The following is a 25,201-nucleotide window of genomic DNA, read 5'->3' as shown; positions in this document are numbered from 1 at the left end:
TACCTTTTTGGGGGCACCTGACATCTGGGGCAAGAAAAACTAAAGAAAATGGCGTTGGCTGCTTGTTTTATACCCCTGACGACCTGACGTCATAGAAGAGGAGACAGCAACCGACGCAGGACCCAAGACTTTGGAATTCAGGCCGACTGAGGGCAACCTGCCAGCAGATTACCCAAATGTAATGACTGCAACAGTGAATACACTCTAACATCTACATTTATGGTAAGTGTACACAACTTTACTTTCCAAGAAGCTTACAGGTGGCTTCTCTTCAGGAGCACCGCGAATCTTCCAACACCTCCCCGGAGCATCCCCCTAGGAGGTGCAACAGAAGCACATGTGCAAAAGTAGGCACTTGGATTCCCCACTGGAATCCCTGACCAAAGACATGGACTTGGATGAAGGGGAAGAGTCCCCCAAATCCCCACCTGAGGATGTCTCCTTTGGGGACATCATGGAGAACCTTTGACAAAAAGGTGGGTGGTCCGTCCACAAACCTAACTCGGATCAGTCTGTGTTTCAGGAAGCCTTTGGAACAGGTCGATCAACATCCTGGTGCCCCCACCCCCGCGGACCCCTGAATGACTTGATATCTTGCAGGGCTTGGAAGGAACCAGACACTATAGAGCCCATACCAAAACACCCAGATAAGATTCTTAGCACCCCTTCAGATAGGCTCCACTGGACTAAGGGTGTCATGGTCGATGCAATGGTGGTGGCAGCAGCCAGAAAGAGCTAGCCCAGGAGAGCTCTTCGCTTCATCCCCCGGACAGGGAGTCTAGAGCGATGGACAGATTTGGTAAGCAGGTCTACTCTTCCATTACCTTTTTTCTGTGCGTGTTGAATTGTCTGGCACACGTGATCAGACTTCAGAGGGACCTCATTATGGAAATCTCTGAGTCTGTCCCGGTTTCCATGTCTGAAGAGGACAAGGAAGATCTCCTCCAGAATGGCTACCCTCTGCTCTATCTCCATTGCATCCATGAGGCTATTTTAACATGCAGCAGACGGTACCACAAGGGTGACTGGTTTGAGTGTTGCCATTAGGAGTCATGCCTGGATGTGGCTATGTGAATCTCTCGGAACCCTTTAAGGCATCCTTTATCAACACGCCCTTCAGTTCATCTCTTTTTAGTCCCATGGTCAGAGGCACACTCTGCCAGTACAAGAAAGACAGAAATACCCTGTCTGCTGTCAGAATATGCTTTTCTATCCCAAAACAGTCCTGTTCCAAGAATCAGCGTGGTAGTAAGTAGTTATGGTTTTGAAAGTCTCTTGAGTGCATTCCAGGACTCGCAGGGAGACTTTTTTCCCTCCAAAGGCAGAGGGAGAAATGATTCCATTGGCAGATGCCACCCCGACAGCGGGGGGCAAGAAATCCAGGGTCACTGGATACATTCTCTAGCAGTCCCTTTCATTGCCCAACTGCTCTACTGTGGAGGCAGTCTGGGGACGTCTTTCCCTACATCCAACTGCCTGGGAAACCATCACTGCCGATCGCTGGGTGTTAAAGATAATATCCAGAAGTTACACCATCCCGTTTTTCAAATCCCCAAGCCCGACTCAAAACTTCCCTGATGTGCCACCCACTCAAAGGGGGATGGCAACCCTGGAATTCGCAAAGCTGCTGGAAAAAAGTCATCCAACCTGTCCCCCAAAACCAGTTTGGATCGGGCATCTATTCACGATTTTTTTGGTGCCAAAGAAAATGGAGGACTTCAGACCAAGTCTTTTTTCACCTAGCCTCGACCTTGGGCGGTAACCATCAATCTTTGAAGTCCCAATTGGATCTGGTCCAGATCATCGACTTTATAGAGGTTCGACTGGACACAACACAGTGCATAGCCTCCTTCCCCAGGGCAGAATTCAGTCCCCCCAGCTGCACATCATTCAGATGCTTTCCTATCATCCTTCCCCCAACGTTTTCGTTCTCAGAGCGTTGGGGCTGATGGCGACTACCATAACTCTTCTACCAATGGCTAGCCTTCACGTGAGAGTACTTCAGTGTACCTTAGCGGTCCAGTGGTCCTTTCTTGAACTGCCCGTGGACTATTCCATAAAACTATCTCAAGTGCAAGGAGTCTCTCCTATGGTGGCTTTGATCTCAGGATTGGAACTTAGGATGACTGCCTCTCCTCCCAAGTCCACAGTGACCATGGACACCTCCCAGCTTGGGGTTGGGGAGCATTGGCTTGGTCGGCCAGTCCAAGGCACCTCGTCCCCTCTAGAGACCAATTTGCATACAAGTGTCTTGGAGATGAGGGTGGTCCTTTTAGTGCTGCAAGCTGTTCATGCCTCTCATCCCACAGAGACATTTGCTGTCCGGACAGACAATATGCCGGTGGTTTGGTACATCATTATACAGGGAGAAGCCAAGTCTTACCCCCTGTGTTGAGAAGCCATGAAATTGTGGGAGTGGGCGGTCTCTTCCAACCACTTTCGTGTATCAATGCACATTCTGGGGAAGTCAAACATTCTAGTGGACAAGTTCAGCAGAACCATTCTAATGCCTCATGAGTGGTCTCTCAACCCTTTAGTGGCAAACATAATCTTTCAGAAATGGGGTCAACCTTGCTGTGGTCTCTTTGCCTCTCCTTACAATGCCAAATGCAGCGAGTATTTTGCCGTGAGGGAAGTCCCACCAGAGACGCACTGATCCATCCCTGGCCCCCCGATCTTCTTTATGCCAATCCTCCTCTTCCCCTGTTACTCAAATTTCTCTGGAAAGCTCAGAGGTTGAAGTGCAAAGTCATCCTCCCTGCCCCCTTCTGGCCTCGACAAGTTTGGTTACCCTTCCTGTGCTTTCATCTTGTGTGTCCTCCTTGGACTCTGTCACATTCTGGATCTTCTGTCCCACCCTTCGGGCAGTCAACATCCAGATGTTCTCAGCCTGAAGCTAACCACTTGGCTACTCCACTTCCACTGATGGCTATAACTCCTGGGCTATCCTCCCCTATTTAGAAGATTTTGATTGTAGCTCATAAGGCATCTACCTGGACAATTCACTCCGGCAAATGGAAGAGATTCTCTGTTTGGGCGCAACAGCATTGGTTAGACTGTTTCAAGGCTCCTGTCCCAGCTGTTCTAGATTTCTTGGCTCACATCTTTAACAGTGGAGCTAACTTTTCCACAGTCAAGGTGCGTTTGGCAGCCATCCCAAATTTCCATATTGGTGGAGACTTTATATCTTTGCTGTCCATGAAACTATGCAAGGCATTTTTGAGGGACACCTTTCTACTTTAGCCTCCGGTCAAGGTTCCTTCGCCCCCTTGGGGACATCACTTTGGTGTTATAAACTCTGGTTTCTGCTCACTTTGAACCAGCTGCCACAGGGAGAATAAAAGCTTCATCTACTTGATGTTCACAGACAGCTACGTTGTTATTTGGCTAGGACAAAAAAATTCAGAAAATCGAACCAACTTTTTGTCTCCTTTGCTAATTCCACATTAGGAAGACCAATTTTTTGTCTCCTTTGCTAGTTCCACATTAGGAAGACCAATCACTAAAGTGACTTAAGCTAATTGGATCTCAAAGTGTATTGCATTGGCGTATTTTAATAAAGAAATTTCTCTATCAAATCAGATCAAGGCCCCTTCTACTAGGTCTGTATCCACTTACGTGACCTTTTGGTCCAGAGTGCCAGTCGATGACATTTGTTCAGCAGCTACTTGGCCTTCCTCTCACACCTTCATATCCCATTGCAAATTGGATGTCTGTTCCAGGAGCAGGGCCTCATTTGTCTCTGCCGTGCTCTGGAATATCCTTCCATGAGGGCCACCCAGGGTTTATGCCGCTGGGGACTCTGTCCCAAAGGTTGAAGGCCAAATGAAGAGAACAACTTCAGGTAAAAAAGTTATGTTCTTACCATAACGCTCCATCTGAGTTGCTTCATTTGTCTTTAGACCCCCCCACCTCCTTTCCCCATTCCTGAGATCCTGGGAGGACTTGGCAGTACACCCAGGTCTCTCCCACTACTGTATCATCCGAGCCCCTGATGTATTCTGCTGTATGGTATGGCTGACCCTTAGTTGTTTTTTTTTTTTTTTTTTATCAGCAGCAAACTCTATCTGAGGGATTGGGGGAGAGTGGGGTATTGTGGATAGAGGAGGAGCTCAGTTTTCGGCTCTAAGGCTGGAGTGTATGGCCAACTCAGATCCGAGGACAGATTGACCCACAGGTTGAAGACAAATGAAGCAACAACTCAGATGGAACATTATGGTAAGAACATAACTTTTTTTCTGTGACTGCCGTTATGTCAAACCATTCCTTTTTGCTGGTTCACATAAGTGCTTGTGTATTACTGTGGTGATTTAGTTGATTTAATATGTACTGGGAAATACTAAAATCATCTGAACTACTTGCAAATCTTAATTTTGTATTTGCTGTTCCATTAGTTTCACGATTCAGTTTATGAATATTTTTATTACATTTAAGCAGAAGTAATTTCCAGTTGCATTGATTGTAACAACCTTTATTCTGTTTCCACAGTGTTGCATGCCCACCAGTTCTTGCAGAATGAGTATGCTCTCAGCTTAGTCTCCTGTAAACTTGGAAAAGACCCTAATACATACTTTGTTGTTGGTACTGCCATGGTCTATCCAGAAGAGACGGAACCCAAGCAGGGGAGAATTGTCGTATTCCAGTACTTAGATGGTATGAACACTTTTATGGACATATTTAAAATGTTTGGTGTAGACTTGATTTTTTTGGGGGGGGTATCAGAGCTAATTATTGTGCTTTCTGGATTTTCTTTGTTTACTTAATTTTAGTTTCTTCATGCTTGACTTTCAGACAAATTAACAGATCTTCCTTTAGAGGTACTTTAGTCATTACATAAATAGCTAAAACCTTGACTGCCATGTTGGCTGCATGGTATATTATTTTAACTTCTACACCATTTCCATCTATCAGGTTAAAGAAAATAGGTTTATCATTTTGGACCTTTCTCATTCTCTATAGTTGAGGATCACATATCTTTCTGTACAGTTTCTCTGATGCTTTAACTATTGTAAATGCTTACAGTGGTATGACATGAATTACTAGCACAGCATATCTATTCATCATTTATTCTGCTGTTTGCACACTTTGAATCTTAATCTGCTATTCATAATGGAAAAGTGCTGTGTTTGATGCCTAAAACACCTAGACCATTTAAGTGTTCATGTGATTGTCAAATTAAAAGTTAAGCCTTAAGCCTGCTGTTGTAATCGTTACTGGCAAGTGCTCTCATGATGATAAGATCACCCTACAAACTAACCCTGTTCTCATGTATGAGGTGGTTGCAGAATTATCTCTAAATCAAGCTGTCCACAATTCTGTGTTTATGTAAATGTTTTTAATATCTTTATTAAATCATCACATTTTAAACAGTAACATGAATTTACATAAAGAAAAATCATAGCTTCCATTGTTATTGTCATGCAGTGTACATGTTTCCTTTTAGTAATGCATTCTTCTTTCTAAAATATATATAAGTTGCTCTTTTTTTTTTTCTAAACTGTCTTTTTCCTTTTTTTCAGTTTGTTTTTTGTTGTGTTAGGTCTGTTGTTTTTATAGGTTGTAACTGCAGTATTTTACCTCAGTCATTACCTTTTTAGTTTTTAGTTAAAAAGGAAAAGAAGTGCTAAGTTTGCATTAGACCCCATTTTCATCATGAACCATGAACTGACCCAGTTGCTGTTGCTGGACCATTTTCCCAGTTGTTTCGTGTTTCCTTCTAGTGAAAATGCACCCAATGATTCTCCTGATTTCACACACAAACTCAACTCTCAACCACTTCTTTTGTTTGTTACTCCTCGGGAAGCTGCTAAAGACTGATATGTAGTAAAGACCCTGTTGTGCTGTTCAAGACTGTCCAATATTCAAAGGAGAATCACTCTTCTGGTAGATGGGGGGACTCAGACTGGGGAGGGAAGTCCCTCTTCGGAGGGAGATTTCTCAGAGAAAGGAATGATTCCTTCAGGAAGGTGTCAACTTATACTACTCATTTAGGTTTAAAGTCTCCCTTCAGTAAAGGTACGATTGAGCTATGTTCTTTTCAGCTAGTTCTCTTTTGCTAGGAGGGTTGGGGGAGCTCACCTTGGGTTTCACTTCTTTCTTTCATCTCCTTTCTTTAAAATTCCTTTTCTCACAAAATCAGATTCTGTTTTTCCCTCAAAGAGTATGAAGAAAGATCCAGTGATAGTTCAAAAAAGATGTTGCTACTGATCACTGCTGCAGTTTCCAGCTAATGTGACCAATATTGTATGCAATTCCTTGTTTTCCACTGTATGCTTGGCCTTTTTGTAAGGTTGTTGTGACTTACCTGGCTCCTGGTGGCATTGTGGTGATTACCTCTGACACTCAATTGTCATGTTTCTTGCAAAAAGCAACAAAAACAAAAAAAAAAAAATAAACATGAATAAACTGAAGCAGATAAGCACTTTCAAGATAAAACCAAAAAAAAGTATAATATAAAGCAAAAACTGAAAACATTAAGCACAAAAGAAATATAATCTTTTAATATTTAAAAAAAAACATAGTTTAACATTGTGCACTAATAAAAAAAAAAAACAAATACAAAGCTTAATTACACTCAATTTTGTAAATCCTTCTTCATTCCATACTGTTATCATTGACATAAAATTTATTTGGATTGGCAAAATGCATTATACAAGAAAGAGTTAATGTGGCAGTTAAGACTAGCTGCTGACTGTCCACCTGGACTCAATGAGCATATTACTATAATGCCAATTCTCAAAGAGAAGGCAAATCAAATCTAGCAATGTCTATAATGTTTGTTATAACCAAGTGTTATTGTGGCAGTATTTTTGTACTAATTTTGTACTATTTTAAGGTTATGTCATGTGGACATGGTCATTTATGATGAAATTATTTATTTTATTTAAATTAATTCTTGTTTATAACTTCAGTATGTCCTCTTCCCATAAATGGAATTGGTTGGTTTAGAACCAATGGCAGACCAGCAACTTGTATTTAAATGTGAAATTCACAATGGCAGTTTGTTCTGAAGAAGTCATACTTATTGATGAAAGCGCTTAACTTGTTTTTTTTTATTATTTTTATATTAAACTAAGATTGTGGACTCGCAACGCTGTGCTCTATTATTTTTCTTGGTTTGGTGTGAGCACTTGTAGTGCCAACTTGTTTTACATTGTTTGGTTCTTTTGGTGCTGGTTGCTATGGGGTCCCCAGAATCGTTCAGCCTCTCTCCCATTGTGGATTCAGGTCAGGCTGATATTATTTCTTTGAAGAATGATGTGGCTGAGCTGAAGGGAGAGCTTACTAGGCTTATAGAACTATTCACACAGCCTAGTAAAAAAGATTTGGTCTGTGATGTTGCCTTGGATGGCTCTAAAAAGGGCGATGGAGTTGTTGCTGGTAATGCTTTTCGTTTTGATGGTTCCAATTCTTCCTGCCGCTTTAAGAAAACTGATGACGTCATCACCGCAGCGCAAATTCATAATGGTGGTGAGAGAAGGCATTCTCCTTGCAACGCTAATAGTTTTATTGAATTAAGTGATGTACAGGAGCCTGTTCGTTGTAATAATGGACAAAAAAGCAACTGTGTGGTACGGTTTGAAGGAGACATCGAACCTGCATCACTTGACTTCCCTAATATGAAGAAAACTTATAGCAAGGAAGGTTTGCCTAACGGTACTGTTCACACTAATACTAATAGCAAGTTTTTAAATGCTAACAACTTGTGCACCAGCAGTAAGGTTACTAACTAGCAGAAACTGTGAGTCATGCAACTGTAAAGAAGCTGTAACTTACAAAAATCATGAACATTTTGGTAACCTACTTCATAAGCATTTTGTTTTTTCTGGTACAAGTGCACAAAGGAGTAATGAAGCATCTGTTAATAGGAAAATTGGACAATACAATTTTGAATCATTAAGAGACATGGTTTATACCTTTGAGAGGAAACTGTTTAAACTAAAAATGTGTCAAATGGAAGTGTGTTATTTAAATGAATGTATTAAAAGAGAAATAGTTCCACAGGGATTGAGAGTTTTTAAATTTCCCTATGGAATATATTATGATGCTGACATTGTCAAGATATATACTGACATGTTCAACAAGTGGGGTTTGGAACTATTAGATAATACTGTCTCCTTCTATGAGGTAATGGAAACTAGGTTAGGTGATGAAGTAAATGTATCAAATGAAAAAATTGTCACTGATTTGCTGTTTGAACAGTATGAAAAGCTGTATTACAAAGTTATCAGTAGGGTAGACCAAAAATGTGATGGTATCTTTAAGAAAAAAATCAAAAAGTTGGATAGAGATGTTAAACAGTATCAAGCCCACAAAGTATATCCTACTGAAAATTTAGTTTTTCAGGAAGGAGAAAGTGGAAAGGTTAAAAGTGATGGGAATAATAGGGCAGCACCCAATAATAATTGCAATTTTGAAATGGGCAGTGGGGAATTAGACCCTGAATATTCTGTTGATTTTCAGGATTTTCCGCTTCCCAGATGCTCGCAAATCGCAGACAGGGTGTGTACAAAACTTACAACAGGACAATGCAGTAAAATCAGGAACATGTCAAGTGAAAGGTCCTGTAACTGAAATAGAATGTTTAGATAACATTTAATACAGTTTTAATGGCTTCAACATATATAATTATTCTGATATTCCCATTACAACAGATATTTTTTCTTTATTTTCAAAGGGCTTCAAATTTGTTCCAACTAAAATACTTGACATAGCTGGAGTAATGGTTGATTTGCAGTTATATTTAAGAAAATTAAATTTGAGCATCTTGTTTTCAGGGAAGTCCCCTAATGTTGTGTTAAAAGATACTCTTAAAAGAAGTAGCACCTTTAAATCCTCCTTTGCATCCTTTGGTTGCTGCTTATGAAAAGTTAGTAAAAGACGACTTGTACAAAGTTAGGGGAGAGAAAAGAAGATTATTCAACAACTTAACTTACAATGAGAAAAGTTTATTAAACAATTTGAAGGAAGACAAGGGGATAAGAATTATGACTCCAGACAAGGGTGGTGGTGTTGTTTTATATAGGTTGGAAGACTACATTAATGACATGCAAAGTATTTTATTTATAACAGACAACTACTCTTTATGTTCCAAAAATGAGATAAACATTTCATATAGCAGAATAGATAGTTATCTTTATGAATATTTAATGGACAAGAGAATTTCCAGGGATGACTATGATTTCCTGCTTAATAAATATCCAAAAATTCCGGTGATTTTTGGAATACCTAAGGTACATAAAAGTTTAAAGAAACCACCATTTAGACCTATTGTAGCAGCTGCTGGTTCTAAAACCCACAATATGGCAGTCTATGTGGATAAGAAACTAAAGCATATTATGAATAAATTCCCCCATTTATTAAAGGATTCATGGAATTTTTTAGAACAGATTAGTAAGGACTTATGGTCAGTGGATACTTCTTTCCTCACTATAGATGTGCAGGAACTTTTTTCCTGTATTCCAAAAAAAGAAGGCTTGTGTCTATTTGAGGAGGTGCTTTTTAAATATTCTTCTTTGACTACTGATGAAAATTTGCTTATATGTGAGCTAATGAGTATTATATTGGAAAACAATTACATATTCTTTGAAGAGGAATATTTTCAGCAGCTTAAGGGAGTGGCTATGGGCGCAGCTTGCGCCCCCCTATATGCTAACCTAGTCCTTTTGGGCTGGGAACACAAGTATGTTTTTCAAAATGAGTTGTTTTTTACTAATGTCATCTACTATGGCAGATTTTTGGATGATATTTTTATTTTATGGAAAGGAAGGAAAGAAAAAATAACAGAATTTGTTCAATATTTAAATTCAACTACAGATTATTTGAAGTTTACACATCAGTTTGATGAACAGGAAATTAATTTTCTAGATACTAAGATTATTAAAGATCATAATGGTTTTATCTCCAAAATCTACCGTAAAAACACATTTTGTAACAATTACTTGCATTATACCAGTCATCACCCTATTTACCAGAAAAAAAGTATCATAAAGGGTCAAGCCATAAGAATTGCTAGGATGACAACTGTGAGGGATGATGTTATAGCAGAATTTGGAAATTTGAGGGACATGTTTCTAGATAGAGGGTACCCAAGTGATTTATTGAGCCCATACTTAAGGATGTTCTAGATAAATGGGGTAATACTTATGTACCTTTATTAGGCACTGGTGGGGACAGCATACAGCAAAAATTTACAGAGACAACATTGCAGTCTGTGCCCAATTTTCAGCAAGCATGTGTAGTGCAGTATAATCCTTTATATTCCCAGATCAAAGGAATTCTGATAAGAAATTGGAACATTTTCAAAACCAATGCTGATGTTTTTCATACTTTGGGTGAAAAACCCATTTTCTCTACCAAGGTGGGGTTTAACCTCAAGTCTTTATTAGAGACAGGTAGTAGTTGTAGTACTAAACATGATAAAAGATGTGGAAGTAGACCATGTGGGAGGTGTTCCTATTGTTCATATATATTGCAAGATACTTCTATCTCCCTTGATAATAAAAACAAAAGTCATGTTTTCTTAAAAAGTGGTAGTTGTTGTTCCAACAAACTAGTTTATATAGCCATCTGCAGCACCTGTTCCTCCTTCTATGTAGGTAAAACAGAGAGAATGTTCAAAACTAGAATATATGAGCATCTCTCTGATATCAAAAATAAAAAAGATACTAATGCTTTATATAAGCATAGCATTATATGTGATGGTTATTTATGCTTCAAGTTTGGCATACTTGAATTTGTAACTGTTGAAACAAGGGGTGGGGATTGGCAAAATGCATTATACAAGAAAGAGTTAATGTGGCAGTTAAGACTAGCTGCTGACTATCCACCTGGGCTCAATGAGCATATTACTATAATGCCAATTCTCAAAGAGAAGGCAAATCAAATCTAGCAATGTCTATAATGTTTGTTATAACCAAGTGTTATTGTGGCAGTATTTTTGTACTAATTTTGTACTATTTTAAGGTTATGTCATGTGGACATGGTCATTTATGATGAAATTATTTATTTTATTTAAATTAATTCTTGTTTATAACTTCAGTATGTCCTCTTCCCATAAATGGAATTGGTTGGTTTAGAACCAATGGCAGACCAGCAACTTGTATTTAAATGTAAAATTCACAATGGCAGTTTGTTCTGAAGAAGTCATACTTATTGATGAAAGCGCTTAACTTGTTTTTTTTATTATTTTTATATTAAACTAAGATTGTGGACTCGCAACGCTGTGCTCTATTATTTTTCTTGGTTTGGTGTGAGCACTTGTAGTACCAACTTGTTTTACAGATAAACACAAAAGCCAGAAGAAGTAGCTGGATTAAACCCACTCAGAGTAATGCAGGCTGCAAATCACCACACAGTTGTAGAATGCAGAATCCACTTAATTAACTTCAGAACAAAAAAATCCAAGGATGAGTGCTTTCGTCCAGAAAGATCTAGACTTCATCAGACAATTTACCCCACATAGTACTTCCTTCTTGTACAGTTCAAACAGGAAGTTCCTCCCAGTTATAAACTAATCAATTTATGTCATTAAAAGCGCAACATTTACAGTCACTGAATTTAAAAAGCAGAAAAATATACAAACTGAAAAAGTTCATGGAACACACCACCCTAAAAAACACACTATATGTAAGCACTGCTTCATAAAATGACAATGTACAATAGTTGAATGTATTAAAACAGTAAATGTGTAATTAAATACTAAAAACTAGATATAAAAGAAAATATTAAGATAAATAAATACACTTTAACATAATAAATACTGAACATGTGAATTAATTAAAATGTTAAAATGCATAATGGAGATTTTTTTTTATCTTTCCAGTGCCTTTAGTTTTAAAATTGGGCTAATGGAAATATGCTCATTCAGGCCTGGCCAGTTCCCAGCATTCAAACGTAATTGCCAGTATAATTCTCTTTTCTCAAGTAATAGTGACCATTCACCACTCCTCATGTTGGTACTGATATTGTCTATAATAAAAAATTGGAAGTTATGGTCATTGTACTCCAAAACATGTTTGCTAAGAGAATTAGTTTCTTTTTTATTCCGTATGTCATATAGGTGTTCGTATATGCAATTTTTTAACTCTCTGTCAGTCTTGCCTATGTAAAAGCAAGAACAGGTGGTACACATGGCACAGTAAATCACTTTCTCCGAGTGACAATTGTATTTCTAATTTGATTTTGATTTCAATATTATCGATGTCAAAAATATTGCCTTCTTTAATGTAACTGCAATAATTACATCTGCCACATTTGTTTATAGAACCTGACTTATGGTTTGGGTTAAGAGTTACTGCTCTCAGATATGTTTTTCATATTCTTGCCTTTCCTATATACCATAATAGGTTGCGGTCCTATTAGTGGTCTTATGTTCTTATGTCTCAAAGTAGACCAGTTTTTTGTTGATGTTTCTGAGTATGTAACTATCTTGAGTAAATACAGTGATGAAAGAAGTCTTATTATTATTCTTACTTGCAACATTATCAGTTTCTTGATTACTGGTGGAAGGACCACTGTCAATCATATTACAAGAAAGTAAAGGTACATAAAACCCACGCTCTCTCTTGTTAACCACCTCAATCATTATATCACTAACGACCTTACAAGGATAGCCTCTTTTTTGAAACATATTTTTCAGGTTGTCACATTCATCTAAAAATTCATCAATACCAGATACCATACGAGCTGCACACATGAACTGTCCCTTAACTATCGCTTTCTTTTGTTTGAATGGGTGTGTGCTAGAAAAATGCAGTAGTGAGTTCGAATACATGCTTTTCCTAAAGATTTTTGAAACAAACCCCTAATTTTCATAATCCTTTTCCAGTAAGATGTCTAAAAAGGAAATTTTGTCAAAGTCTCTGTTATAGGTGAACTTTTAGAAATTTTGTGGTGGTTCCAATATAGTTTATAAAATCATCAGTAGCATCAACAGGTCCATCCCATAGAACAAACATATCATCCAAAAACCTGGTGTAAAATTTGATGTGCTCAAAATAACATGAAAGAAAAAGAAAATGTCCTTCATGGATGCATCTGCAGTCATAACAACTGGGTTGTCCTGTCGTCAGGCAGCCCTTCGGTCGGCCGGATTCCAAAGTCCGGGTCCGGCTTCGGCTGATGTCGCACTTCACCCGACGTCATCTCTGCTGGTCTTCGGGTATAAAGGCATCAGCCGACGCCATTTTCTTCAGTCTTTCTTGCCGCGTGGCTCAAGCAGAAGCTGTTCGCAAGTGCGGTCGGTCAGATCCAGAGATTACTACTACCGAATACTCCTTCAAGACTTCTAAAAGCTAAGTACCCGTTGGGGACTCTTTCTTGCCTCAGCCGATGTCAGAAAAAGTCAATAACTGTTTAACTTGTGGGAAACAAATACCTCATAAAGATTTCCACTCTTACTGTTTGCCTTGTTTAGGCCCAGACCACGACGTAGCAGCCTGTTCGCCTGTGCTTCTTTCAACCGAGCGCTTAGGCGTCGGTCGGAGTTTGCTGAACAGTTTTTCGGCTCTGAATTTGCGTACATTATGCCGTCAGATCCTCCGACTACCCAAATTGTTAAACGCAAAGAAAAAGACCGACACTTCATGGTCCGCGGTTTCGGCGAAACCATGGTTAAGCAAACGCGAGTGTCTCGGTTTCGGCGAAACCGAGAAAACTGATCAGAGTACAGCGAATCAATGACTACTACTGAGGTTCCGGTTACCTTACTTGAATCGGCCTCAGAAATTTTACCTACTACAGTGGTTACTAGTGACTTATCAGACACCATCCCTTTGGATGTCTCTACCCCAGCACGTGGTGCTGCTAGGCCTCCTGCAGCCATGTCTATTAAGGCCTTCGCCAGGGCTAAAGCAGCCAAATCTACTAAGTCAGTGCCTGTTAAACCCCCCTTAACCAGGCCCACTTCCAGTTCACAAATGCTTACTCTGGCAGAAGATTTAATATCCTTAATTAGGGGATCTCAATCTCACCCAGACAGGGCCTCTCAGCCCGCAGAAAAGAGACCTAGAGCAGAGCCCCTCGAGCCTGTGTCCTCTGATGATTCTGCAGAAGACTCAGATATTACAGACCAGCCAGAGGCTCCTTTCTCCAATTTTGAGGACTCAGATGCTGAAGAATCCATTCCAGCTGCTTCCCCACTAGAAGAATTCTCCTTTGGGGAAACCTTACATGCCATGAGAGAACAATTCCAATGGCAGGAACAGGATTTTTCAGACTCCAGAAAAAGACTTAGGACTTTTCTGCACCTACCACAACACAGGCCCTTAGCTATACCTCCTGTCCTCTCTGTTGTGGACGATGCATTTAATGATGTTTGCACTGCACCAGATTCTTTACCTCCAGCACCTGCCAAACCAGATAGATTTTACAGGGTGCCAGACACTCATCATCACCTATACAAGGCCCCTCTTGCAGACCCGAAACTATATCCCAGGGCCCTAAGGCAGTAGCCTCAACCACAGCAAAAAACCCTATTCCTTCTGAAAGGGAAGCCAGGTCTTTAGACAGATGGGGCAAAAAGGTTTACACCTCTGCTACTCTGTCAGCTAGAGCTTTAAACTGTCAGTTTCACATGATACAATACCAAGAGTTTATGCTTGATCAGTTAACTAAAAAGCTATCCTCTGATGACTCTATAGATAAGAAAAATCTATTAGAAATGGTAAATAACATACAACAGGTTAGTAACCATTCCTTAAAATGTGGCTATGATGCACTGGAGGCTTCATTTAGATCAGCCATGACTGGCACAGTGATAAGAAGACATGCATGGTTGAAGGAACAAGTTTTACGGATCATGTTAAAGCTAAGTTATTAGATGCTCCTATGGATAAGACCAGTTTGTTTGGTACACCTGCCCAGCAGGTAATGAAGAAAATGGAAGAAAAGGCAAAATCTGTACAAACGGTTAAAGATTTCTTGCAGGTTCAGCCCCCAAGGTTTAACAGGAACTGGCCTGCCAAAAATTGGTCCTTTCCTGACTCCACAAGATCCCAAAGGAGCAGGAATAGACGTTCCAGAGGCAGAAATCAATCTAGAGGGGTGCCTACAGAGGACGACAGTGGCAAGGTAATAACAGAGCCACAGGCACAGCCACTACCACTACAACAGGGCAATCACAGTGACTTGAATCTAACTCCGCCTACCAGGGAACAAATAGCAGCACCCTTAGGCGGAAAATTAACCTTATTTTCAAAGAACTAGCACTATATCACAAAAGACAAGTGGATTTTGCAAACCATAGACCAAGGTTACCGGTTCCACTTCCACACTATACCAGTCAAAAGAGGAATGCCAAACCTACCTCCAAATCAAAAACAGAAGCTCTACAGCAGATAATGCAATTAACAAAGATGAGAGCTGTGGAAAGAGTACCAATAACAGAACAAGGCAAAGGATTCTACTCCAGACCATTCCTAGTTCCAAGAAAGGAAAAAGTTGGAGACCTATTCTCGATTTGTCCACCTTAAACACATACATCATTGTCCCAAAATTCAAGATGCTGACCCTACAGCAACTTCTTCCCATGCTGGGCAAGGAGTGTTGGCTGGTAACTCTAGATCTCAAGGAGGCATACCTGCACGTCCCCATTCGACCAATTTGCAGAAGATACCTCAGATTTCTTGCAGGATCAGAGCACTATCAATTCTCAGCATTGCCCTTTGGCTTATCTACTGCGCCCAGAGTATTCACAAAATGCCTGGCATCAGTAATCACCCACTGCACACTACAGGGAATCCAAATTTATCCATACCTGGACGACTGCCTGCTACAAGGGGACAACAAAAGCAAGCTGACAACAGATTTACAAAGGGTCATTTACTTGCTACAAGCACTGGGATACAGAGTCAATTTGCAAAAATCAAGACTGATTCCATCCCAAACAAGGACATTCTTGGGCGCGGAATTGGACACAGTAAAACAAATGGCATTCCCAACTGCAGAAAAAACAAAAAGATCTCCCTCTTTACTTCTTGGCACTAACAAACCACAGCAAACTAACAGCAAGAAAAGTTCTGCAGGCCTTGGGCTTCATGGCATCATGCATAATCTTGGTTCCACATTCCAGACTACATATGAGAAAACTACAGTGGTACCTAAAGAATTTATGGTCCCAACACAGGCACAGCCTAGAAGCAGAAATTCCACTAATTCCATGCCTAAAACAGGAGTTCCTATGGTGGGCTCAAGCATGCCAGTCAAACCCAGGCTTACCCTTTCACAAATATCAAGCAAGCCAAACCATCACAACAGACTCCTCGGACCTAGGATGGGGGGCTCACATGCTGGACAAATGCGTGCAAGGATTGTGGACGCAGGACCAGCTTCACCTGCACATCAACCTAAAAGAAATGCTGGCAGTAAAACTGGCAATCCAAAAATTCAGACCATTTCTCAAAGAAGGCCATTTGATGATAAGGACAGACAACACCACAGTCATGTGGTACATCAACAAACAGGGAGGCACTCATTCATACCCCCTATGCAGAATGACTTTGGACCTTTGGAACCTGGCACTCAGCTACAACATCCAGTTACAGGCAATGTTTGTACCGGGAAAGGAGAACACTCTAGCAGACATGTTAAGCAGAACCACCTCGGATGTTCACGAATGGATGCTACACCCGGACATCTTCAAGACCATCGCAAAGAAATGGGGAATGCCACAGATAGATCTATTAAGCCCTCTCAACCACCAGCTCAAAAATTCTGCACAAGGACATTCCATCCACTTGCATCGAAAGTGGATTCGCTCTCCTTCAGCTGGAAAGGCCTGACAGCATATGCATTCCCACCTCTTCCCTTGATACACAAGGTATTAATAAAAATCAAGGAGGAACGTCCAAGGATAATCCTGATAGCTCCACACTGGCCAAGACAGCACTGGTACCCATTGCTGAGGAGCATGTCTCGGGACAAAATGTGGTCAATACCCCTGATGCCTTTGATGTTAACTCAGAACAACTACAGCATCATGCATCCAAACCTAAAAACGTTGCAGCTGACTGCATGGCACATCACATAGCAGCAACTATTCCAGATCTCTCCCAAAGGGTTAAAGACATTATCCTTGAAGCCCGCAGACCTTCAACAAGAAGAAACTATGCAGGGAAATGGAAAAGGTTTGTCATTTGGAGTGCTGAAAGAGGGAAGGATGTGTCGAATATAGATATGGCTAACATTCTGGAGTACTTGGCAGAGCTTCTACATACAGGCCTGTCCTATTCCTCCATCAAGATACATGCATCAGCTATTTCAGCAGAATACAGCTTTGATCCACCTGTCTTCTCACATCCTCTACTCAGGCAGTTCCTCAGAGGGATCAAGAATGTAAAACCTCCTAGGAAACCACCACTGCCAGCTTGGGATTTGAACTTTGTGCTAGAAAAGTTGACACTCGCACCTTTTGAACCAGCAGCAACAGCAGACCTACAGCATCTTTCATGGAAAACTGCTTTCCTACTGGCAATAACCTCAGCAAGGAGGGTTTCTGAACTTCAGGCCCTAATGGCAGTACAACCCTTCCTAATCTTCCACCAAGACAGAGTGTCCATGAGGACTAATCCTACATTTATGCCTAAGGTGGTATCCAGAGTGTCCTTAAACCAGGCAATCCACCTACCTACCTTCTTCCCCAACCCACAAAACAGAGGGAAAGAATGCTGCATACCTTGGATGTACACAGACAGCTACGCTACTACCTGGACAGAACAAAAGTAACAGAAAAACTGACCAGCTTTTTGTAGCCTATGCAACAGGAAGGGAAGGAAAAGCAATTTCCAAACAGACAATCTCCAAATGGATAGGAAATTTCATACGATTCTGTTACTCCTTCCATGGAAAACCAATTCCACAGAACATACGACCTCATTCTACAAGAGCAACAGCCACTACCACAGCCTTCTTACGAGGAGTGGCAACCAAGGACATTATTGAGGCGGCTACTTGGACCTCCGTGCATACATTTGCCAAGCATTATAATTTACCTCTGTATTCCAGATCCCGAGCAGGGTTTGCCACTGCTGTACTGCAAGGGATCCTAACCACACCATAATCTATTCTTCCTCCTCCCTAGTTGGCTATGGTATTCTACCCAGTTGTTATGACTGCAGATGCATCCATGAAGGACATAGTACAGTTTTGTACCTACCATAAATGTAGATGTCCGAACTGGATAGCATCTGCAGTCAGGATTACCCTCCTCCTTCCCTCTGTGGTACTCCTAGGTATTTACCCTCCAAATAGCTAGCTGGTGGGGAGTCTTTATGGTGTATTTGTTTGTATATATGTACATACATGCTTATTTTTGTGTTTGCCTTCTATCCTTTGGGAACATTGGCATTTTACCCAAAATTTAGCCTTCCAAGAGGGCAACTGGCATCTGGGGCAAGAAACACTGAAGAAAATGGCGTCGGCTGATACCTTTATACCCGAAGACCAGCAGAGATGACGTCGGGTGAAGTGCGACATCAGCGAAGCGGACCGACTTTGGAATCCGGCCGACCGAAGGGCTGCCTGGCGACAGGACAACCCAGTTGTTATGACTGCAGATGCTATCCAGTTCGGACATCTACATTTATGGTAGGTACAAAACTGTACTTTTCTTCTCCCATTGCCTAACTACAATATTTGCATATAAACCACCACATGCAAACCCCATAGCCACCCCTTCTTGTTGTAAGTAAATTTCTTTGTTAAACAAAATGAAGTTGTTCTTAAGGACAATTTCCATCAGTTGTGAAAAGACCAAGATCTGGAAGTGTGAGATATCTTTTTCATATAAGAAATCTGTAAACCACTCCAAACCAATTGTGTGAGGTATGACTGAATGAAGTCTAGCTACAAGGGAGTGAATGTGTGTAGCTGGAGTGGTTTGTAGAGTTTTGATTCTCACTTTGTCTGTGTGGAAGTGTAAGTGTAGTGACTGACTTGAGCCATAGTCCTAGGTATTTGAAGGTGTGGGGGTTGTATCTATTTAATGGTTTTATATGTTACAGTTGGGTGGTTGGTGAATTTTCTGTGGCATTCCAAAAAGTATATTTTCGGTCTTGATGGGGTCGAGAAGTAGTTTATAGCTTGTTAACCACTGGTTGAGCTCTCTTATGGCACTGCTGATGCTATTTGTAAAACCGCTGACACTTTGTTAGTGATATGAAGATTTATCTAAATTTGTTATCAGAATTTACCAGAGGATCTGAAAATTGAACTGCTAAATGTTCCCTGGATAGAAAGATGGTGTTTTGACTTTCTATGCTGTAGTACGCATAAGATTTGATGAAAGTGGAAATAATGCGAAGGGATTCCCTAGATTTTTAAACCTCCATACCTAAATTAAGTAGAAAATTTCCTTCTAGTTCATGATCCTGTTATAGGAAACTGGTTAAGATATCAAAGCAGCATACAGAGGGATATTCTTTCAGAATGTATTGGAAAGAGGATTCAAAAAAGGAAGGATGATCTTTCCAGAAACAAGGAATGTGTGAAAAATCAAATTAATTATATGCCCAATCTTTTTTCCCCCACTTTCCCGCCCTGGCAGCCCAGTAAAGATTTTCCAAAGTCTAGGTCTTCACTTTTCCTTTTGTTACCAGATAACTTCATATTCTGCAAATCATTTAAAGGGGCAACAGTTTGTAGTGGTATTTTATTCCTCTTTTCCAAGAGATCCCACTTCACCCATCCAGTCATACCCCCATATTTCCTTATGTTCTTGAATCAGATCCTGTCTCAAGGAGCAATAGGGCTGGCCTTTGATCAAATGGTGCCCTAGGCAAAAGGGCTCCACAGTGCCCCCCACACACCCCCTGGTGCTCCTATCCTGGCATAACTACACCGTCCAGATTACTGAAAAAGCACACCTGCTTCAGCAGCGCCCTAGGCAGTCGCCTAGTTGGCTTATACCTAAGGCCGGCTATGAATAGAGTCAGTTCCTCTAGCTCCAGTAAAGACAGGAGTTTACTTGAGTATTTCTGATATCAAGAAAAGAAACATGGAGACTTGACCTAGACCATTTTTTTTCTAAACCTTCACCTCAAGAATCCAGAATTCAAAATGCTGTCTACACTCTTCTCTCTTATTGTAATTTGTTTCGTTTATTCAAAAAATGCCAAGAATCTATGCAAATGTGCTCTTCTTTTTTCAATAAACGAATTACATTATGATAAGAATGCTTCTTTTTTGACTGTTGATGTAGTTAATCTATATAGTTCTATTCCACACAATATTGGTATTGAGTGGTTTGAAGAATTCTTGTACCGTAGTTTATTTACTAATAACCAGGTACTTATTCTGGTTACTCTGATGGACATCATGTTAAAAAACTATTTTTTTTATTTTGAAGGCCAGTTTTTTTTTCATCAAAAAACAGGTGTGGCAATGGGGCGATATGTGCCCCCATTTTTTGCAAATATTGTTATGTTAATGTAGGAACGCAAATATTTATTTAATTCTTCATTTGCTGATAAATGGATTCTTTATTTGGGTTATATAGATGATTTTTTTTTTTTTATGGACAGGTGATGAGACAGCAATTCACAATTTGATAAACTATATTAACAGTACAACAGAGTTCCTGAAATTTACTCATACATATTGCAGGGACAGTATTAATTATCTAGATGTCACTATCAGAAAGGAGAGTAACTGTTTTGTAAGCAATTTCTTTAGAAAACCAACTTACAGTAACAGCTTACTGCATTATAACAGCAGTCATCTCTTGCATGTAAAGAATAATTTGGTGAAAGGGCAATTTATTAGATTAGCCCATATGGTTACGAAAAATAAAGATTTTTTTGGCTCAATGTCATCTACTTCTGGATATGTTTTCATCTCAAGACTATCTGTTAGAGCTTTTGGATAATTCTTTTAATGAAGTAGGTACCAAAAGGGAAAAAGGTATTATAGTACCGATTTTGAATTATGGCAAAAAAAGTATTTTGGTAGACTGTCACTATGAACAAGAAAAATCAACAGTCCATAAGGACTATATTTGTTCTTTTGTCACTAGATTTAGTGTAGATCACCATTTTTTATCTTAATTTCTAAACAAGAATTGGCATATTTTTTCAGGGTTTTGATGGAATTATGGAAAAATTAGGTTCTAAACCCAGCATTGTTTTTAGAAAAGGGTATACGTTCAAACAACTGTTAGAAAAGAAAGGACAATGTACCAAGAAAGAAAAGGCTATAGGAATGAAAAAATGTGGATTTTGTTCTCAATGTCCCCTGATTAAATTAGTAAATAAGATCAAAGTTAATAATTTTTATATCAAAATAGCAGGAAAATTCACTTGTGACACTGTGGGAGTTGTTTATGCAGCTTTGTGTGTGGCTTGTTCTGGTTTTTATATTGGCAAGATCAAGAGAAAACGTAAAAGAACAGATGTATGAGCATGTAAGAGACATTAAAAATAAAAACAAAAACAGTGCACTATACAGGCATATTGAGTAACTCTTCACATTGTTTCAAATTTGTTCTTATTGAAAAAGTCCCACAGGACCCCAGAGGAGGACCTTGGGAAGACTTGTTAGATTTTAAAGAGCTATGTTGGCAGATGAGGTTAAATGCCTTCTGTGCACCTGGTTTAAATGAGGGTATGTCTTTAGTCAGTTTTTTAAAACTGCGCTCATATAGGATGTAGTTATTCTTATTACCTTTGTAAAGTTAGGCACAATGAATGTTCGTTTTAGCTTTCCGTGTTGTTGTTACTTAATATGCTGCTGCTATTTTTTAGTTTTAATATACAATTTCTTTTGTTTTATGTCTTTAAGAGAGTTTACTTCATTTGTTTTTAAATGTATCAGTTGGGCTTTTATTGGATTATTTTATCACATGACTGATTGAATGAAAGTATTTAAGTCTCATGTGGTCATTGAATCTAGCATTCTGAAGAAGTCTTTGTTATATTCCGACGAAAGCGCTAAAAATAAAGTTTTGTTTTTGCACACTTTGATTCTACTATTTTTTGAGTGCTTATAACAAGCTTGGTGATTCGTGGCTGGTATAAGTACTGTTCCTAGTCTCAGTTCAGTTATCCTGGTATGTCTTCGATCAGCCTTCCTACTACCGACATTCCAAAAAACCCACAAAGATAAAGACAGAGGCAGGCCACTAAGATACAAAACTGCTGACGATGATTCTCCTAAGCCAGTCGCCAGTTCGCCGGTACACAGTGAGGTGCTTTCGTAGCCCCTGATACCTGCTACTTCTGATTCACAGGCCTCTACTGAGACCCATTCGGAGTCTGGTATGCCGCAAGATGCTTCAACTGTGGAACCTGCGGATGTCTCTACCTTGGATGGGTCCGGAGCCGCTGTGCAGGCACCGGCTTCTGAGGGTGTAGTCAGGCCTACTGACTTGAGTATTAAACGACGCCATCTTCTTCTTTAAGGCCTAAATCTCAAACCATGCCTAAAAAACTGACGCCCAGACCGCATGGTCAGGCCTCTATGCCTAAAAAACAGATGATAAGAATGGCTGAAGACCTTATTACTCTAATCAGGGGAAGCCAGCCTTCCCCCTCTAAGAGACGTAGGACTGAGTTTGTTTATGATGCTTCTGACCAGGATTCTGAAATTTGTTTCCTCTGATGACCAGGATTTACCCTTGTCTACCTATGAGGATTCTGATGCTGAGGACCCCCCCCCCCCCAGAGGATTTCTCTTTTGGTGAAACCTTGCATACTGTCAGGGAGCATTTTCGTTGGGAAAGTCAGGATTTTTCTGATTCTAAAAAGTGGCTTAGGGATTTCTTACTCTGGCCCCAACACAGGCCTTTAGCCCTACCTCCTGTACTGGACATTGTTGATGATGCATTTGCAGAATCTGGCTTGGCCCCTGATTCTCTATCTCCTGCTCCCAGGAAACCTGATAGATATTACAGGGTCGCTGGCTCTCACAAGTTCCTTTTCAAAACTCCTACTGCGAATCCTGAGACCATTTCACAGGGGCCCAAGGGCATTAAAGCTACTATTGCCAGAAATCCTACCCTCTCTAACAGAAACTCCAGGGTGCTGGATAGATGGGGTAAGAAGGTATATACTTCTGCAACTTTGGCCATCAGGGCCTTAAACTGCCAGTTTCATATGTTGAAGTATCAGCAGCATATTATTGGATTACTTAAACAGAAAATGATGTTTCCTGATTGTGCTGACAATAAGGATTTACAGGATTTATTGCATTCAGCTGAACAGGTTGGAAAACATACTTTGCAATGTGGTTTTGACTCTCTAGAGGCATCTTGCTAGGGCTGCTGTAACTGGGTCTGTACTTAGAAGGCATGCTTGGCTTAAGGAGCAATCCCTACCAGATCATGTTAAAGCAAAATTACTGAATGCTCCCCTAAACCAGCACCGCCTGTTTGGCAACAAGGCAGAAGTTGTTCTTAAAAAGATGGAAGAAAAGGCTAAATCTATGCAAACTGTTAAAGATTTTTTACAAGTACAACCTCCAAGATTTAGTAGGCATTGGTGTTCCGAGAATTGGTCCTTTCTTGCCTCTTCCAGACCTTCTCAGTCCAAACCTGGATCCAGCAGAGCTCCCAGGCTGCAGTCCCAGGGTACGCAGAGGACTAAGCAGTGGGGGGCCTCCACTTCCAAATCTGGGAGTAATAAGACTCCCCTCTATGGTAAACTGTCTCATTGACTTCCTTTTAAAATTTCCAAGCACTTATCAACTGACTGCCCCTTTGGGGGGAAAGATTGCTCTTCATGCAAAGAACTGGGAACTCATTACCCAGGACAAATGGGTTTTAAATATAGTGTCCCAGGGATACAAATTTCACTTCCACACGTTGCCAACACTAAGCGGGTGGCCAGACCTACCCCCAAATCAGTGGGCAGTGGCCCAAAACCAAATACTTTCTCTCTTAAGCATAGAGGCCATTCAGTTTGTACCAGAAGAGGAAAAGGGAGAAGGTTTGTACTCGAGACTTTTCCTGGTACCCAGAAAAGACAATTCATGGCGTCCTATCCTGGACCTGTCTTCTCTTATCACCTTTTTGGAGATTCCAAAATTCAAAATGCTGACTCTTCGGTTGCTTACTATGCTAGGCAAAGATGCCTGGTTGGCAACGCTAGATTTAAAAGACGCATACCTGCACATCCCAATCAGGGAATCTTGCAGAAGATACCTACGATTCAAGGCAGGCTATGCACACTATCAGTTCTCTGCACTGCCCTTTGGTGTATCTACTTTGTCCAGGGTATTGAAGTGCCTAGCTCCAGTTATTGCATTTTGCAAGCAAAGAAATATTCAAATATACCCATTCCTGGATGATTGTCTAATTCAGGCAGAAAGCCAGGACATATTTTTGAATCATCTGGCCTTTGTACAAAGGGTGCTAACTTGTCTGGGGTACACCATAAACGAAAAGAAATCACACCTGGTACCCTGTCAACAAATTATATTCCTGGGAGCAAGCTTGAATACAACTTCCCAGATGGCTTTCCTCACGCCAGAGAAACAAATTCATTTAACAACCTACTTCAAACAAGTGGCCACAAAAACTCTGCTATCTGCAAGACAAGTACTGCAAGGCTTGGAGTTCATGGCCTCCTGCATTCTTCTAATTCCATATGTAAGACTGCATATGAAGAAACTACAGTGGTGTCTAAAAAGCCTATGGTGTCAACATTCTCAGGATCTAGAAGCAATGATTCCTATCATACCTTGCCTATGTCTAGAGTTCCTTTGGTGGGCAGAGGCCTGCCACCAAAACAAGGGACTACCTTTCACACCACCCAAACCCTAACAACAGACGCGTCAGAATATGCATGGCAGGGAAGTGCATTCAGGGCAAATGGAACCCAAGTCAAATGCACCTGCATATCAATCAAAAAGAAATGTTAGCTGTACAGAGTGCTCTAACAGCCTTCAAGGACCACATTCTTCCCAGACAACTAATGGTAAAGACGGACAACACCACTGTTATGTGGTACATAAACAAGCAGGGGGGGTACACATTCTTACCCCCCCTCTGCAGACCAGCCATGGCATTGTGGAACACAGCCTTGATCTACCAAGTGCACCTACAAGCTCAATTCCTGCCAGGAAAATTAAATACACTGGAAGATAGACTAAGCAGAAACCTCATGGATCCACACGAGTGGAAACTGGAACCAAGGATTTTCAACATGTTGACAAGCAAATGGGGGAACCCGGATATAGACCTGTTTGCCTCTCCCCAGAAATACCAATT

At 40.5% G+C, this 25,201-nt stretch overlaps 1 protein-coding gene across 1 annotated transcript in view; it reads left to right on the top strand.

Annotated features, from left to right (window-relative positions):
• Positions 1-25,201, top strand: part of DDB1 (damage specific DNA binding protein 1) — a 2,836,764-nt gene that overhangs the window by 1,852,245 nt on the left and 959,318 nt on the right. Inside the window, exon 20 of the mRNA XM_044059793.1 lies at positions 4,489-4,653. Coding sequence (XP_043915728.1) covers positions 4,489-4,653 — 165 coding nt within the window. The remainder of the gene's footprint in view (positions 1-4,488; positions 4,654-25,201) is intronic.

The sequence above is a fragment of the Protopterus annectens genome, chromosome 17.part0 (assembly GCF_019279795.1).
Source record: "Protopterus annectens isolate FY-2018-M chromosome 17.part0, PAN1.0, whole genome shotgun sequence".
NCBI classification, from domain to species: domain Eukaryota; kingdom Metazoa; phylum Chordata; order Ceratodontiformes; family Protopteridae; genus Protopterus; species Protopterus annectens.
The sequence above is the reverse complement of the archived record's forward strand: the minus strand, read 5'-3'. Positions and strand labels throughout refer to the sequence as shown.